Source organism: Rissa tridactyla, chromosome 9 (genome assembly GCF_028500815.1).
Source record: "Rissa tridactyla isolate bRisTri1 chromosome 9, bRisTri1.patW.cur.20221130, whole genome shotgun sequence".
Taxonomy (NCBI): domain Eukaryota; kingdom Metazoa; phylum Chordata; class Aves; order Charadriiformes; family Laridae; genus Rissa; species Rissa tridactyla.
In genome coordinates this window covers 46057503-46072747 of record NC_071474.1, presented here as the reverse complement: position 1 = coordinate 46072747, position 15245 = coordinate 46057503, and the positions used below count along the sequence as shown (strand labels likewise).

The window sequence follows — 15245 nt, the reverse complement described above, 5'->3', positions numbered from 1 at the left end:
GCGTGCAGCTGGTGTGCGTTGCCGCCAGCATCCATCCCGCTTCCCGTCACTCCAGGAGCCCTTGCGTGCGACGGTTCAGCCCCTTCTCGGGGTGCGTGGGTGGGAACCCCAGGGTGCCTTCCCCGGCTCGCCTTTACCGGCAGCCCAACGCCAGCCTCCCAGCCCTACAGTTCCCCGGTACAGGGCGCGCGGCGGCAGCGCTGCCCCGACCCTCCCCAAACCTGCCATAGTTGAGGCCACCAAAAATCAGGAGAACACGGCGCTGGGACCAAATCACAAAGCAATTATTTTATGGATAAAATTTTATCTTATATTTTTTAGCTTTTATTAATGATATGTTTTATCTCATACTTCCAATTTTTATAAAATAAAAATGTAAATTTTTGGTTTGTATAAGCTCCTGCTTCGTGACCGTGTAGGAGATCCTCAGACAGAAACAGCTATGGTACTTCTGGGCTGCACTGACAGTCCTTAACAGAAATAATTCCGGAAAATAGGTGGCGTGTCTGTCTTCTCTGCACATGGCTGGTGATGTTTTGCTCGGTGATGACCCAGGAGGAGCCTGGGGAAGGGCACGCACCGGGCAGGAGCGTGTTTGTGGAGGGGGAGCAGGTGCAGGACCCCGGCCCCGCTGTCCGTGGGTGCGCTGGGCTCCCACCCACATGGAATTGCCCAGGTTGGAAGGGACTTTTCAGGTCATAAAGTCCAACCATCAACCTAACGCTGACAAAAACCCTCACTAAACTGTGTCCCTCAGCACCATGTCTACCTGGCTTTTAAATACCTCCAGGGATGATGATCCCACCACTTCCCTGGGCAGCCTGTTCCAATGCTTGACAACTCTTTTGGTGAAGAAGTTCTTCCTAATATCCATCCTGAACCTCCCCTGGCACAACTTGAGGCCGTTTCCTCTTGTCCTATTGCCTGTTCCTTGGGAGAAGAGACCGATCCCCCCCTGGCTACCCCCTTCTTTCAAGCAGTTGCAGAGAGCAAGAAGGTATCTCGTCAGCCTCCTTTTCTCCAGGCTGAACACCCCCAGCTCCCTCAGCCGCTCCTCATAGGACTTATTCTCCAAAGAACAAGGCTTGCTCGGAGCCAGGGGTGCAGCCATGCTGCTGTCACCGGGCCGGGGGCTAAAAAGTTCTGGATTTTCCTCCCCAGCCTCAGTGCCTGCCCTATCCACCAACAGCAGGGAAATTTTCTTAAAAAAACCAAACTAAAAAAAGCCCAGTTAAGAGGAGCAAGACTGAGCGATCGGTGGGGCGATTCCTGCTGGAAAGGGCTTGCTGGCTGGGGCTTTGACTGTTTCTGGGAGGAGAGGTAACCCTTACAGTGGCCTGGCATTGACGTGGAGTTCCCAAAACCCTTTCCGTGTGCCATGAACAGGACTCGGCAGCACCGGAGGGGCTGATGGCCATCCCTGGGTCTCTAAAATGGTGCTGTCACGTTGAGCACCAGCGACTTGGGCTTCACAGGGTGTTGCTGGCCGAGCCCCTGAATCAAAAAATTGGCCTCGGGTCAGATGAAATCACGACTGTCTGGAAAATCGCTCCGTGGCTCGGCTTGGTTTACAGCAGCGAAATGTGCTTTCTCTGCGTTTGGGTTGGGCTCAGAAATGAAGTTGTCGGTGTGTTTGTTCCTCTGCCAGGTGCAGCCCTTTCCCCTCTCTTCGCCGCGAGGTGGGTGGATGGAGGAGCAGCTCGTTACCAGCGCCGCGCCAAAAATCATGAGTCGAAGTCTCGCTACCGGGTAGGTGGTGCGAGCTCTGCTGAGGCTGAGTGGTTTTCCAGAGGCAAAGTCGCTTTGCTGGGGCTGGACTGGAAGCATGCGGTCATGGAGGGAGGAAAAAGGTATTTTTAGCAAAGAGAAAAGCAATCTTCCCTCTTTCTTGTGGGGCCCTAGAAAGTGCTGTGCACAAGAGACGGCTTCTGGGATATTCCGAAGTACTGCATAATTTTAGGTATCTGTAAGGATAGTGTGTGTGTGTGCAGGGGTGTACGTGCATATGGATGGACACACACACTGCTCCGCTCTGGTGAGACCCCACCTGCAGTGCTGTGTCCAGCTCCGGAGTCTTCAGCACAAGAAGGACATGGAGCTGTTGGAGCGGGGCCAGAGGAGGCCACGGAGATGATCCAAGGGCTGGAGCCCCTCTGGTGTGAGGACAGGTTGAGAGAGCTGGGGGGGTTCAGCCTGGAGAAGAGAAGGCTCCGGGGAGACCTTCCAGCCCCTTCCAGTCCCTAAAGGGGCTCCAGGAAAGCTGGGGAGGGACTCTGGATCAGGAGGTGGAGCGATAGGATGAGGGGGAATGATTTTAAACTGAGAGAGGGTGGATTTAGATGAGATCTCAGGAAGGAATTCTTTGCTGTGAGGGTGGTGAGCCCCTGGCCCAGGTTGCCCAGAGAAGCTGTGGCTGCCCCATCCCTGGAGGGGTTCAAGGCCAGGTTGGACGGGGCTTGGAGCAACCTGGGCTGGTGGGAGGTGTCCCTGCCCAGGGCAGAGGGGTGGAACTTTATGATCTTTAAGGTCCCTTCCAACCCAAACCATTCTATGATGCTATAAAAGCAAATAAGCAGTTCTAGTCAAAGCCAGTTGTAAAGGATTAAGGCATCTAGAATAATTAATTGCATGTGAAAAGCCCAGGATACGCAGATACAATTGGTGCTGGTGGAGATCCGGCTGAGCTGCCCGCTTGGCTGCTCTCCTGCCGCCACAGCCCCTCGCCCTTCCCAGGAGGATGCTCCCGGAGCCCACCCGCCCGCACCCGTCGCCACAGCCAAAATCCTCGCCAGTGGCTTATCGGTCTGAGCTCTCGGGCTGGCTGAGGCCACCTGGGACACCCATCCTGGAGCATCGTGCCAGGGATTTGTCCGTACGAGGAGCTGAGGATGGCACATGGGACCGAGAGGGCCCGGGCTAAGGGATGTGCTCTCAGTGCTGTTGCTCACAAGAGCATGGCCAGGGTCAGTAATTACCTGGAAATTTCCTTTACCTGAAAATTAACGAGGCTAAAGCGCAGCACTAGGGTTATTACTGGCTGATTTTGCCACGTGAATGAAAGGTTTAATGCCCACAGGTAATGGCTGTGAGAGAGAAATGCTGAAAAGCGCTTAATTCCCCCTGCCCTCTCCTTCCCCACACGTGAGCTCCCAGTCCCTTGCTCTCCCTTCTCTTCAACCTTGAGCTTTTCCCTTGTAGGAAGTTAGCTCACGCCTTGGCCTTGGCAAAGCAAATCCTCAACACAGCAGCTTTTTACCTGAATCTTCTTAGGGACGCTGTAGAGCCAGACGTCCCCCGGCCTGCTCGGACCTGCTGCCCCCCAGCTCTTGCATCCCTGCTCCGGGGACCAGCAGCGTCCCTGTCTGTCTGTCTGTCTCCCACCTCGATGCAGCATCCAGGTGGCAGAGCTCCCATTGACCCCAGATCCCCACGGTTTGGGTCGCGGTGCCCAGCCAGGGAGCTTGCGGTAACGGAATTTGGTGGACTGCGATAAAACGGGAGGGCTGGCAGGCGTCTTGTGGCCTCTGAAGGGCAGAAAGCACTGGTCTGCACTGGAAAAAGATATTTCCACAGGGTTTGGTTTGCATAAAACCCAGCAAAATCCTTGGTATCCAGCACATCTAACCTAGAAGGGGAATTTTCTGCTGTGTTTCCGATGCAACCTGCGGTGCGGCGGAGCCTGAGGGGCGGCAGGGGCAGCCCGAGTCAGGGTTGCTCTTGTGTTTCCAAGTGACAGATCAGTGAGAGCTTTTGGTTTGCTTTCTCTTTCCTGTTTTCCTTTTTGGAAGGGGAAAGCTGCGTTGCAGAAACTTCAGAAAAGCTGCGCAATCTGAAAACAAGCGGACAAAGTCCTGGCGGTGACTGGAACTGCTGGGAAACCTGGAGCTGGCGCTGCCAGTAAGGTTGGAGCCGCGACGGGGGCTTTGCGGTCGGTCAGCAGGACTTATAAATATCTAGCTGTGGTTATTGAGGGCTGCCTACATGTCCACCCCAGCTACTCAGGGTTGTGCTGTTCCCAAAAGACACTCACAGGTTAAAACCACGCTCCCAGTTAAGGTGCTGGTGGTGTCACTTGTCCTGTCCGTGGAGAAGTGACAGGAGCTGGGTCTTGCCGGCCACGGCATCGGTGAGGTTTTGCTTGAGTTTCCTGTTTTTCCTGCGCACGCCGCTGGGTTTGTGCCATCTGAAGCAGCTTTTTTCAGCCCCGAAAACTCTCCCCCCCCCCACTCCCCAAGCAAATAAGGAACACATGTCCTTTTGTTATTCTTATTTTCTTTTTTTTTTTTTTGTTGTGAGAGGAGATTTAGGACAGAGTGAGCTGCAGGGCAGCGTGTTTTCTGCCCGGCTCAGTGTTTTCTGCCAGTCTTTGGCACACTGTAAGTACCAAAGCAAATTCCTCCAGGTCGTCTTCATCTTCCCCTCGTCGTTCTACGACCAGCCTTGGCAACGCGAGGGTAAACCACCGCCTGCTTTTCCCAGAAACGCTGTGCGGGTTGGAAGCGTGCATCTAATCGTCGGCAAAGCTGTTTTCTATCAAACGCCTTCTGCCTACGTTTACTTGTATAATTCCCCGAGGGTTTTTTGGCATTGCAGTCACTGATGCCGTAGCCCGCAAGGAGGAAACCTTGTAGCCGCTGTGCGAGGAGCCATGGTGGCCACGGGGCCTCTCTGAGCCCCAAACTGGGGTGCCCCCCCCCTTTGCAGATTGTACCGTTGCCCTGAGAGCAGACGTGGTGCATAATGAGACCATTTACAAGCACTTAAAATAATACCCACGATGCTAAAATATGTGTTGAGATCATTTTATTTCCTCCCGAGTTTGAAGCCTTAAGGATGCACTCGGGCCAGTTTTGTAAACTTTTCTCAGTACCCAGAGAGGGCTGGGACCTTTTCCGGTTTTTAAAGCAAAACTGAGAGGCTTGGGTAACATCTTAATCTATGACCACAGGCTTTAGCAGAATGCCAAATAACACAATACTCCTAATAACAACACAAGACACAGCGATGCCAGCTGCTAGTCCTCCCTTCTGCGGCTCGCCCCGGCTCTCTGTGAGCAAACGTGCCCTGGGATGTGTCTTTCATCCTTCGTCCTCTTCGCTCGTGGCATATCCAGTTTTCCAAATATTCAGCCCCCCATACTCAGCTGAGCATCCCGTAGCTCCCGGGAGCCAGGCGCGCTCCCCTGCTCAGCTCCGGGTGCCTTTTTCGACAGCGTGATCTGACCCCAATTTGTTTGAAAACTCTCTTTAACACTGGTGTGGATATAGGTTAATACTCTTTGCTTGATATAGGTCGGTAAAGTTATTCTTGCAGTCCAGAATAGGCTAGATTAGGTCCAGATGATTGATTTTTCTTTTTTTTTTATTTTTTGCAATGGAAAGAGGTTCAGTTTACGTGGAGATAATTGACAGGCCTGATCTAGAGCCTCACGCGGGCACGGTGGATGCTGTAAGTCATCACGGGGTGCTGGTAGCTGCAGTTGGGGCTGAAAGTCCCCCCGTGCTACCTCCCCGAGCTGTGCCGAGGCTGAGCTGCCTGCTTGCAGCACAGGATTCCGAAGGCTTTTCAAAAATGACAAGTATGTAGAAGCACTGAAACAACAGAAACGAGAGGGACCCGAACCTGGCTGCAGTTCAGCACAGGAGAAGAGCCGGCATCAGCGACGGCCGTTTTGGGTATTTTAACAATACAACGTTCTCCGTCATAGCAAGGCAAACAGTCCCCAACAGTGACAACACAACCAGCAACCCTTTTTTTTTCATTAAAATGTCCTTCTAGGTCAGATCCTGGCATCTGTTGCACACAAGGGTAATTCAAGACGTATTTGGAGACCTAACGCAATCTTCACTCAAGCTATGAGAAGCACCTACACAGACAGAAACGCTTATGTTTCAAGAGATGGACTCCAGCAGAAGCTCGTCGGGCGGCACTGGGGGGATTTCCATGCTGTTTATTCGGCCAAAGAACTTAGGAAGAGACCAAAACTTAAAGCGCGGAAGATTTCTCTTCTTCATGTGAATGTCGTGGCCAGTTTCGGTGATGGAGGGGGTGCTCCCACGGCGCATGAACCGAGCCCGCAGGGCGGCACAGCTGTGTCGCAGCAGCTGGTCCTGGAACTCGGAGGTCATGAAGTAGTAGAGGACCGGATCCAGGCAGCAGTTGAGGCTCGCCAGGCAGAGGGAGATGGGGTGGAAGCGGAGCGTGCTCCTGTGAACGGCACAGTCCTGGATGATGTTCTCTATCACCATCATGAAGAAAGGGAAGTTGATGTGGTAGGGGGTGAAGCAGATGAAGAAGACGGCCGCGCACATCAAGACCATGCGCAAAGCCTTCTGCTTCTCGCTGGTGTTTTGCAGCTGGCTTGGACACTCCCGCAGGGACTGCCACATCTTCCACGTGCAGTAGGCGATGATGCCGAAGGGGATGACAAATCCAAACAGCTCGGCCACCGTCACCATCGCAATGGAGGATCCCGGGCTCAGCTGTTTCACCCCCAGGTCTGAGAAGCATGTGTTTGTGCTCTTGGACAAGGCTGGGCTCCTCACTATGAGCAGGGGCAAGCACGCTGCCCCGACGACGAGCCAGACGGCAGCGCTGATGGCCGCGTCATACCGCCGCTTCCAGTCCTTGGCTTTGAAGGGGTGGAGGAGGAAGAGGTACCGCTGGATGCTGATGCAGGTGAGGAAGCAAATGCTGGCGTACATGTTGAGATACTTCAGGTAGAAGCACACCTGGCAAAGGAAATTTCCAAATGGCCAGGAGTGGTTTATGTAGTAATACATCCGTAAGGGCAGCGAGAGGACGTGAGCCAGGTCGGCCACGGCCAAGTTGATCATGAAGATGATGGCTTTGCTCTTCTTGCTGATGAAGCGGCACAAGACCCACAGGGCAGCGCTGTTTGCCAGGAGGCCGGGGATGAATATGAGGGTGTAGGTGGTTGCGTACAGGGTAGACTGGAAGGACATCTGGGGATCGGTACAGTTGCCGGAGGACACGTTGCTCTCCATCTCGGCTGAGTCTCTTCGCTCATGGGGTGATTGAGGTGGGTGGAGGGTTTCTGTTGAGAGTAAAAACAGAAGCTGTAAAGCCCAAAACTTCCCAGTATTTCCCCACTTGGAGTAAATGTGCTCCAGTACAGAAGAGTAAGGTGTGTGCGGGTGTGTGTACAGCGTGTGCGTCCAGGTGTATGGGCAAGATGGGGGGGGGGGGTGGTGGGAAGGGTGTAGAACCAGACCCCGCTTGTAGGCAGTGACCCTGGGTGTCTTCCACGCAGCTTCTTTCAGGTGTGCTCTGCGGGATTTTGGCCCCTGCCACCCCCAAAGGTGATGCCACAATTACAGTGACATTGCAGTTGAGCCCAGTAGCATTAATCTCTTTATTGCTAATGCCAGAGAGCTTCTTCAGCTCCCCGGGGTTCTTCAAGACCACTTTTATTGCCTACGGTTTTCTGTCGAACCCCTCATCAAATTGGTGTTCTCTGATATACAAGCGATTTTGGTGGGACTGTAAATAAATAGGGACTTTAAATGTCTCTAGACACAACCCTTTTGGATCCGTGCAGGGGTCTGATGTGAATCGGCAGCGAGGGCAATAATTAGCATCAGCAAATGAGGTGCTGGCAGGCAGCCGACCGGAGCAGAGGCCAGTGGGAGAGGTGCAGACAGATCTATCAGAGCTCTGGCTCCAGACTTAAGGCTGGATTTATAAGCTAATAGCTGGCCGAACACATGCCGGTTGCTCTGCCGGTCCTGCTAACTCAATTCCGGCACCCGTGGCACATTGTGTAGGCATCGTGTTGTAGCAACAGAAATTATCCTCCAGTAACAGCTCAGGACATGAAGGAAGATAAATACATCTGCCTTTTAGTTAGAGCAGAAATTCTTTTCATCCATTTACCCATTCCGCCTCATCCAGCTGGCGCTTGAGGGTATTAGTGGGTCACGGGGAGTTCACAGGTACTCCTGCAGCTCTCCGGAGAGGTGATGGATTTTGCCATTGGTGAGCGGATCTGCAGGGAAGCGGTCTGCGCTTTTGGGAAGAAGCGATTTGGCAGCAGCAGGTCACAAACCGAGGGCCTTGTAGCTTTGCCTACAACAAAACAGTGTAATTTTGCCCTTGGAAACGGAGCCCGTAGCTGCCTGCAAGGTTCGTGCAGCCTGCCACCTTCCCGGTCAGGAGACCAGAACCTGATCTGCCACCACCTCGTGTCATTGCCACCGAGCCCCTTGACAGCGGCGTTTAATTAAGAAGCAGCCAGTGATGCTGTCTTCTGCGAGGACGGGTTTCTAAAAGCTAATCGCTTGTGGTGGGGACCAGGCGTCTGTGCAGAGCCTGGCACTGCTTCGAGGCACGGGATGAAGGCTCCTCTACCCTGCTCCTCCTCACCTAGGCAGCTCTTCACGTTGTGGTTGTCACCTTTTCGGTTTCAGGAGGAATGTTATCTATTTATACATACGGATACATAGAGAAAAAACATAGCCAGCAGCCTCCAATGCAAGAAGGGTGGGTGCGTTTGCCCACGTTTCCGTGCGCGTGCCGCGCTGACGCCCTGCGTTCTGCGCTGAGCCCTTGCCAGCTGCCTTCTCCCGTCTGCTGGTTTCTCCCGGGTTCGGCTGCAAAGGAGCAAGGCTGCTGTGAGACCCGGGCTGCGGGGCTGGCGCACCTTTTGGCTGCTGGTTTCGGTGGGAGGTTTCCGATTTCCCCACCAAGACAGGGGAGCAGGGACGTCTGTCACGAGAGGACAGCGGGGAAACAAACCCCTTTGGTCCCCGCAGAACCCCGACGTGCTCCTCACCCGCCTGAAAACCCACGAGGGGCTTGGGCTCGGTGCTGGTCGTGCTCTTGGCTGGTGCCCTTTGCGCCGAGTCTGCTTAACCTTGGAAAAGTGGCGGTAGGATGCCGTGTCTTTACATCCCTGCGGAAGGTAGGGAAGGAAAACTGCCAGGGAGCATGGGGAGTGCAGCTCTTCCCAGCTGTTGCCATGCTCTTCCAGTGACAGAGATGACACTTGGTGGTCTGGGCCTGTGAAAAGGGTTATAGAGCACCGGGTGTCCCTGTCCTACCACCTCCTCCCTGTCACGCGTCTCAGCCCAAATCCTAAACTTTGTCCCTGCAGATGTGACTGGGAGGAGCCTCCTTGCTGGTTTTTTTTTCCATTTTTTCCCTGGGAGTGCCTGTTTCTCCTTGGGGGAGCTGGGTGTCACTCCTGGTACCTAAAACTCTCAGTTTTTAGGTGTCGGCACTTGTCAGGGCACCTGGCAAGAAAACAGCAGGGGAGCTCCCTGCCAAGCTGCTGCCGGCTCGGGGTTAGGCCACTGCTTGTTTGTTATGATGCTTCCTGAAAGGGAGGATTTTTTTATTTGTTATTGTTTTGCGGTTTTCGCCTTCCCTCCCGCCTGCCCGGCCCCAGGCCCCTCCAGGTCCCCTGGTGTTTTGCGGCCGGTGATGCCTGTGCCGGGGCAGAAATGCTCCCGTGGGCTTTGGCAGGGGTTTTGTTCAGTGATTTTTATAAAGCTTGTACAAAATACTCCCTGCCATTCCTTGTTTGTTTTCCTGTTTCATCCACGCATGGATTTATACACGGGCAGGAGCAAGTGGGGGGGGGCTTTTTTTTTTTTTAAGTGGTAAAGCTGAGTTTTGTCCAGCCGCGTGCTGAAATTAGAGGGGAAGACGGGCATCGCTGCCAGAGCTGTAAGACCGCTGGTTGTGGATGTAGCACTGCAATTCATTAAACATCAAGTAACTTTGCAATTAATCAGGAGGCAAAGGCGGCTATTTGAACGCCTGTGCTTCTTTTTCTGTGTATGTTAGCAGTGTCTGATCCTGGAGGCGTATGTGGCTGTCATTGTTGGAAATCGCCCGGCTACTCTGAATCACGCTGCGCCCCACCCAGCCCCACGTCGCTGCGGTATTGCAGTTACTGCTCCCAGCCTCGCTGGCAAACTCGCCCTCATCTTTTCCGTGGGCTGGTTGGATAAACCAGGCTAAAGCCGCGCTTGCCATGAGCTGGGGAGAGCCCCCGGCTTCGGGACCCCCGGAGCTGGCGGGGACCGGGGCAGAGCTGCCTCCCTTCAACCCTGCTCCAGCCCGGGATGCTGGAGGGAAAAGCAGCCTAAAAAGCAACCAACCAAACAAAAAAAATAATCCACTTTTGGCTTGAAAATAAGTCCGGATTTGAAGTAGTGGAGGCTTTCTGGCGCTTGTGTTTTAAGCAATAATTTTGTTTATTTAATCTAGGCACTAATAGGAAATGCGTAAACAGAGCTGGTCAGTTAGGGCAGCTTCTGTCAGTAACAAAAAAAAAAAAAAAAGAGCTATTTTGGGTAAAACAGGCTTTCCCCCCGTACTGCCGCACACAGCAGCCTGCTCGGATGCCCTGAGCTCTGCTCACCCGCCCCTCGGAGCCGAGCGAGACAGAAATACATGGGCACAGTCAGAAGCCGCTGAGGATGTTGTACCAGCTTCTGCCCGATAAGATCTCTTGAAGGAGGAGGAAAGAAAAAAAAAACCCAAAAACAAAACGTTGCTCAAAACTGCGATAACTTCAATCTACTGAAGAGAAACACGCAGCAGAAATCAAGCTTACCTTCCTGTGACTCCCATCCTTCGCCGGGGTGACATCCATGCTAGGCAGCAGGAGGAGCGAGCTTTCTGCTTTTATTTCCTACCGATTTTCGCAGCGATCCCAGCCCCAGCGACTCCTCGTTAAACTTCCACATGTTTGCGGAGCGCTGGAATCCTGCCGGCATCTGCAACCCAGTACAGTGGCTGCAGAACAGGAAATCCTGTATTTTATTTCTCTTCACCACACAAAACGTGTACAGCTAACGATGTTAAGACAACTGGGAAGGCGATGACGTCGTTTGATCCAACGGCCGGGCGATAGAGAGCTCGGACGCGGATTTCTTTCCTCCTCTTTGCACAGAAGTTGAGTTAGGTGACGGTGTCCTTCGGTCGAGCTGTTTCTGCTTTTATCCCCAGTTGCTTGCCTTTTGCTTGCTAAAAACTATAAAATACAGAAGCAAGTATCTTCCAGAAAGTGCTCACTAGAGGAAAACCGAAAACTCTGCCCGTGTGAGTTACTGGAAGGCAGTAATTTTCCTTCGTTTTCTTGGAAGTTTGGTTAGCCTCAGACTGTGAAGGCTATAGGCTAAAGCTAAGGGTTTAGGCTTTATTTCTGAAATAATAAGATGGTTTAAGATGGAGATTTTCCCAAAATACTACTGTTTAAAAAAAAACACCTTAATGTGCATCATGCCCAATTTCTTTTTTTCTTTTTGCCTCCTTTAATTCCTTTCCCATATATATATATATATATATGCATATATATGTAACGTTTAGTTCTTTTACTGCCTGCTACGTGTGACCTTCTTTCTGAATTGCTGAAAACTGTCAGGCATATCTTGTAGTGGAACTTGTTATGAGCTGCCTTATTTCCAGCTGAACAGTTTTATGTGCTATACAACGTCCCATCTTACGGCCCAGGGCTTGAGAAGATAATGTGGCTGTTGGCACCTTTCCCTCTCTTACTGTAGGTAACATAAATAGAGCTATTCTTGCTCTGTTCGTCTATTTTCTGTAATTGGTCCTGTGACCCTGCAAAATTTACAGAAACATAACTGTGGAAGAGAAATGAAAGAAGGAAGCTATTATAATCTTTAATTGCAGAACAAGCCACCAGTTCATGGTCTGGGATCAAGCGGGCATCTTTCCCCGCAGCAGTTGAGCCCACCGGCTCTGCCGGCTGCGCAATTCCCAGGGTTTCTCCGTGCTGGCAGCGACACTGACCACGGGGACCTGGGTGCACGCCCGAGGCGTGAAGTGGTGCTTCACGACAGTAGCGTAGAAAATGAAGAGGATCCATGACCTGGAGTGTCCTGTGGTCAGTGGAGATGCAGTTACTTGAATCCATTGGTCAACATCCTCATGAAGGCAAAGGCAAAACCACTTTATACCAACCTTTACAGAGATACCTGTGGGCTTCTTCATTACCGCTTGCTTACCCATCATGTAGATGTAGCCTGCTGGCAAATAAGTACCTGTGAAACCCCATGCTTCTTGTCTCAGCTGAGAGCAAAGTGGTTTGGAAGATCCAAGGTTCATCATTCCAGGTTTTTTTTCTTGTGCGTCTCTTTCAGCAGCTGCTGCTGGTCCTTGGAAGAAAGAACAGCGCTCGTGTATTTGCGAAACGATCAGAGATTTGCAGAAGGGAGGCTGGCACTGCGCCCCGTCCCTCTCCAGAGGTTAAAGGTCTATCCCAAAGTGAAGTGGCTGTTTTATCAGGATATCCTGCCTGGGACATCCTACTTCTGTGTCCACAGCACACATCCAGCGCCGTATGCAGCCATCTCTCAGCCCTATTTTTAGGTACGTGTTTACCGCAGGGCTGCTGGGGAAGGGGAGGTCAGTGGCTGTCAGACCATGGTGAGGGTCAGACTCCTGCCTCAGGGTTCCTAACCACGGCGAGTCCTTCCTCTGCTCGTTGGCTTTTTGCAGTACTTTTGCAGAAGATCTCAGCCTTCCTGGTTGTGAAAAGTTGCTGGACTGACAAGCCTCAAGCTTCTGCCTTCAACGTGTACCGATCCACCTCTCCGTTCTTTTTCAACTGCATGCGTATTTTTGTTTAGCGTTTCTGCTCTTCTGGCTCATTACCGATACTAAACCTGCATTTTACGCTATGCACTGCTATACCTTCAAAGGCAGAAGACACAAAGGAATTTTTAAATAACTGCGAGACTTTATCTGAGGCCTCCAGATAAAGGTCATCTTCGCCTTTAGCCTGGTATCCTGTGGGCAGAAGGCCAAATGCATACCATCAGCATCTCTGTAAGCGCTCAGCTTTTAGAAATATCTGACAGGATGCACCTGAAGGATGTGTGAAAAACAGTGGGCCATTCAGGAGGGGGGGGTTTTATTCACACAATGCAACTCCCCCTTGTGCAGAGACTTGCTACGGTTTGACCGGAGCCGTGGGCGCGTGGCCCACGGGGCTGGGTGAGTCCCTGGTGCTCTGCGGCACAAAGTCCTCCTCGCCACTGCACGGTGGCCTCTACGGGAGCAGCGTTTTTGGAAGCTTTGATTTATTTTACAGCAAATAGTTGTCGGTCGATCCCTACCTTTTCAGGCTAAGCCCTTGTGTAACCCGCAGACCCGGCATTTTTGATCAAAACGCACCAGTCGTAGCCCCGAAATCTGTTAAATGCAATGAAGGGTTTTCGTTTTTTTGAGCTGGCTCCTAGTTGTTGAGCTGTTCTCCTGCATTTACAGCATATTTTGTTTTCCCTCTCTGCAGAGAGCTGGTAATTTCATTTAAGGAAAGAAAATGAATCTGGGGTACCCGCAAGATCCTGCAGCTCAGAACCTGAGCCTGCAGAAAGGCATTAAATCCCGTGGGGTTTCTTCCCAAATACATTTGCTGTCAAGCACGGCAGGGCCCTTTCTGAAGCAGGAGAGGAATTACCAGACCTCTGATACCAGTTAAGACAGGGTGACCACTTGCTGGCACTGCAGAGAAACACTTTTTTTTGTTTGCTAACAGGTGAATGGCTCATGTGCTAGAGCAGACCATCTGCCATGCTGTGGTTTTGCCCAGGGCTGTGCCATCGGGGGACGTGGGCTGCTGCCGCTGTGGGTGGCTTGGAGACCTCACCGCATTTCCACCCTGAGCAGTTCCCTTCGGGGTGAGCCTTGACGCTGGGTTGTTCCAGCACCGAGTGCCAGTGGAGCCCTTCGGATCCATCCTTTACAAACCTGCGTAGCTGTACCCAGCCTCTCGGTTCCGTTAACTTCTGCCTTTCTGTGGCATCTCTGTTGAAAGACTTATTTTTGCATCTGCCCAAGAAGGATGTCTTCTTTTTATAGCTGGCGAGTCTGGGGGGACCAGCACAAGAGATAATCCAGGAGCGACACCATGAAATCGTATTTCCTCTTGTCAAAATAATCAGCGTGTTTTGTGGTCACAGGAAAGGGGGTGAATTACAGGAACCGGAGCTGGGCATGTTGTGCCCTTGAAGGTGTGAGAGTGCTGGCAGGCAAAGCCACCACCTGCAGCCCCAGGTCTTGTGTTGCATCCAGCACCTCCCAGCCGTGAGGCCAGCCATAATACTGTCCTCCTCAACAGTGACGCTAGATTTGTCTGTTCTTCTCTTGATTCACACTGCTGAGGTTTTGGAGGACTTGAGCTAAAAGGTTTGAGTTTCACATACGAGTTTGTGGAGGCCAAACTGACAGCTTTGACTTTCTACATGCTTTAAGAAGATTACAAGTTTTCCTTGATCTCTTTGTTACTTGGAGTTGTTGCTCTCTAGGCTAGCTCACCATCATGACCATCTTGGCTAACTTTCTGTCGTGGTTTAACCCCATCCGGCAACTAAGTACCACACAGCCGATTTAACTCTATCCCAGCCAAAACCAATACACTTTCCCACGCACCAGAAGAGACCATTAGACCAGGTTGTCTAACCTCCTGCACATCAAAGTGATTTGACTTGAAAGGCTGAAAGTGTTGAGTTTGTGACTTTTCCTCACAGGCTGGGGCTGCAATATGTAAAAAGGTCTATTTCGGGGGGTCTAAGGGAGTTCAGAGGGTGAATGAGGCAAGAAGATGGGGGGAGCACATGAGCAGCTGAGGTACTTGGGGATGCCGTCATTGTGATAGGGAGTGTTATCCCTCATAGAGCCACCAAATTTGTTGTTAGGAGTGGGAGGGCCACTGTCACCCTTTGAACGTTCAGATGCTGGAGCAGGTATTCCCATGCCAGGTCCGCATTATAACTTTCGGTGTGTAGGGGACTACAGTTACCAATTTCTGCTTTACCAATCTTGTCGTCAACAGCGCGAGTGCTTTTTTTAAGCCATGTAGAACTGGATCTGTGAAATGATTGTTGAATGAGATACGGAGAGATGGTTTCTGTGGTCCTGCCTGCATGTAAGGACGATAGCAATCACTCCTCCTCACCCAGTCACGCACCATTGGCAGCACAGCTATTCCCCAGCAGGATCTTTCTCTCCCCCAAATACCTCTAAATCCAGTGTAAGTGTTGTAGTTTTAAAAAATAAAATAAAAATAAACATGAATCATATTAGAGTAGGGTGAAAACCTTTCTGTAGACAAGGAAGCAACGTGATTAAGAATAATAAAAACTGATGTACTGTATCACTTGAACTCTTGGATTCAAGGAGGAGCCGATCCCGTTCAGTTTTCTAGGTATAAGTGATAACTATGAAACTCAGCTTATGTTTGCAAA

At 51.7% G+C, this 15245-nt stretch overlaps 1 protein-coding gene across 3 annotated transcripts; it reads right to left on the bottom strand.

Moving 5' to 3' along the window:
* Nucleotides 1–116: 116 nt before the first annotated feature.
* LOC128915274 (putative P2Y purinoceptor 10) lies at nucleotides 117–10973 on the bottom strand. Of its 3 annotated transcripts, XR_008468573.1 has the most exons (4): nucleotides 10586–10973; nucleotides 7897–8088; nucleotides 3257–7057; nucleotides 121–1817 (listed from the first exon to the last, which is right to left on the bottom strand). XR_008468573.1 is itself a non-coding variant. In XM_054215411.1 (3 exons), exons 2-3 carry the CDS (start codon nucleotides 7898–7900, stop codon nucleotides 5892–5894), a joined length of 1170 nt encoding a protein of 389 aa, XP_054071386.1. In that variant the 5' UTR covers nucleotides 7901–8088; nucleotides 10586–10973; the 3' UTR covers nucleotides 117–5891. The 3 variants fall into 3 exon arrangements, 2 of the variants coding, with proteins under 2 accessions (XP_054071386.1, XP_054071387.1); XM_054215411.1 differs by having other exon boundaries at nucleotides 117–7057; XM_054215412.1 differs by lacking the exon at nucleotides 7897–8088 and having other exon boundaries at nucleotides 117–7057; nucleotides 10586–10971.
* Between the last annotated feature and the right edge of the window lie 4272 nt (nucleotides 10974–15245).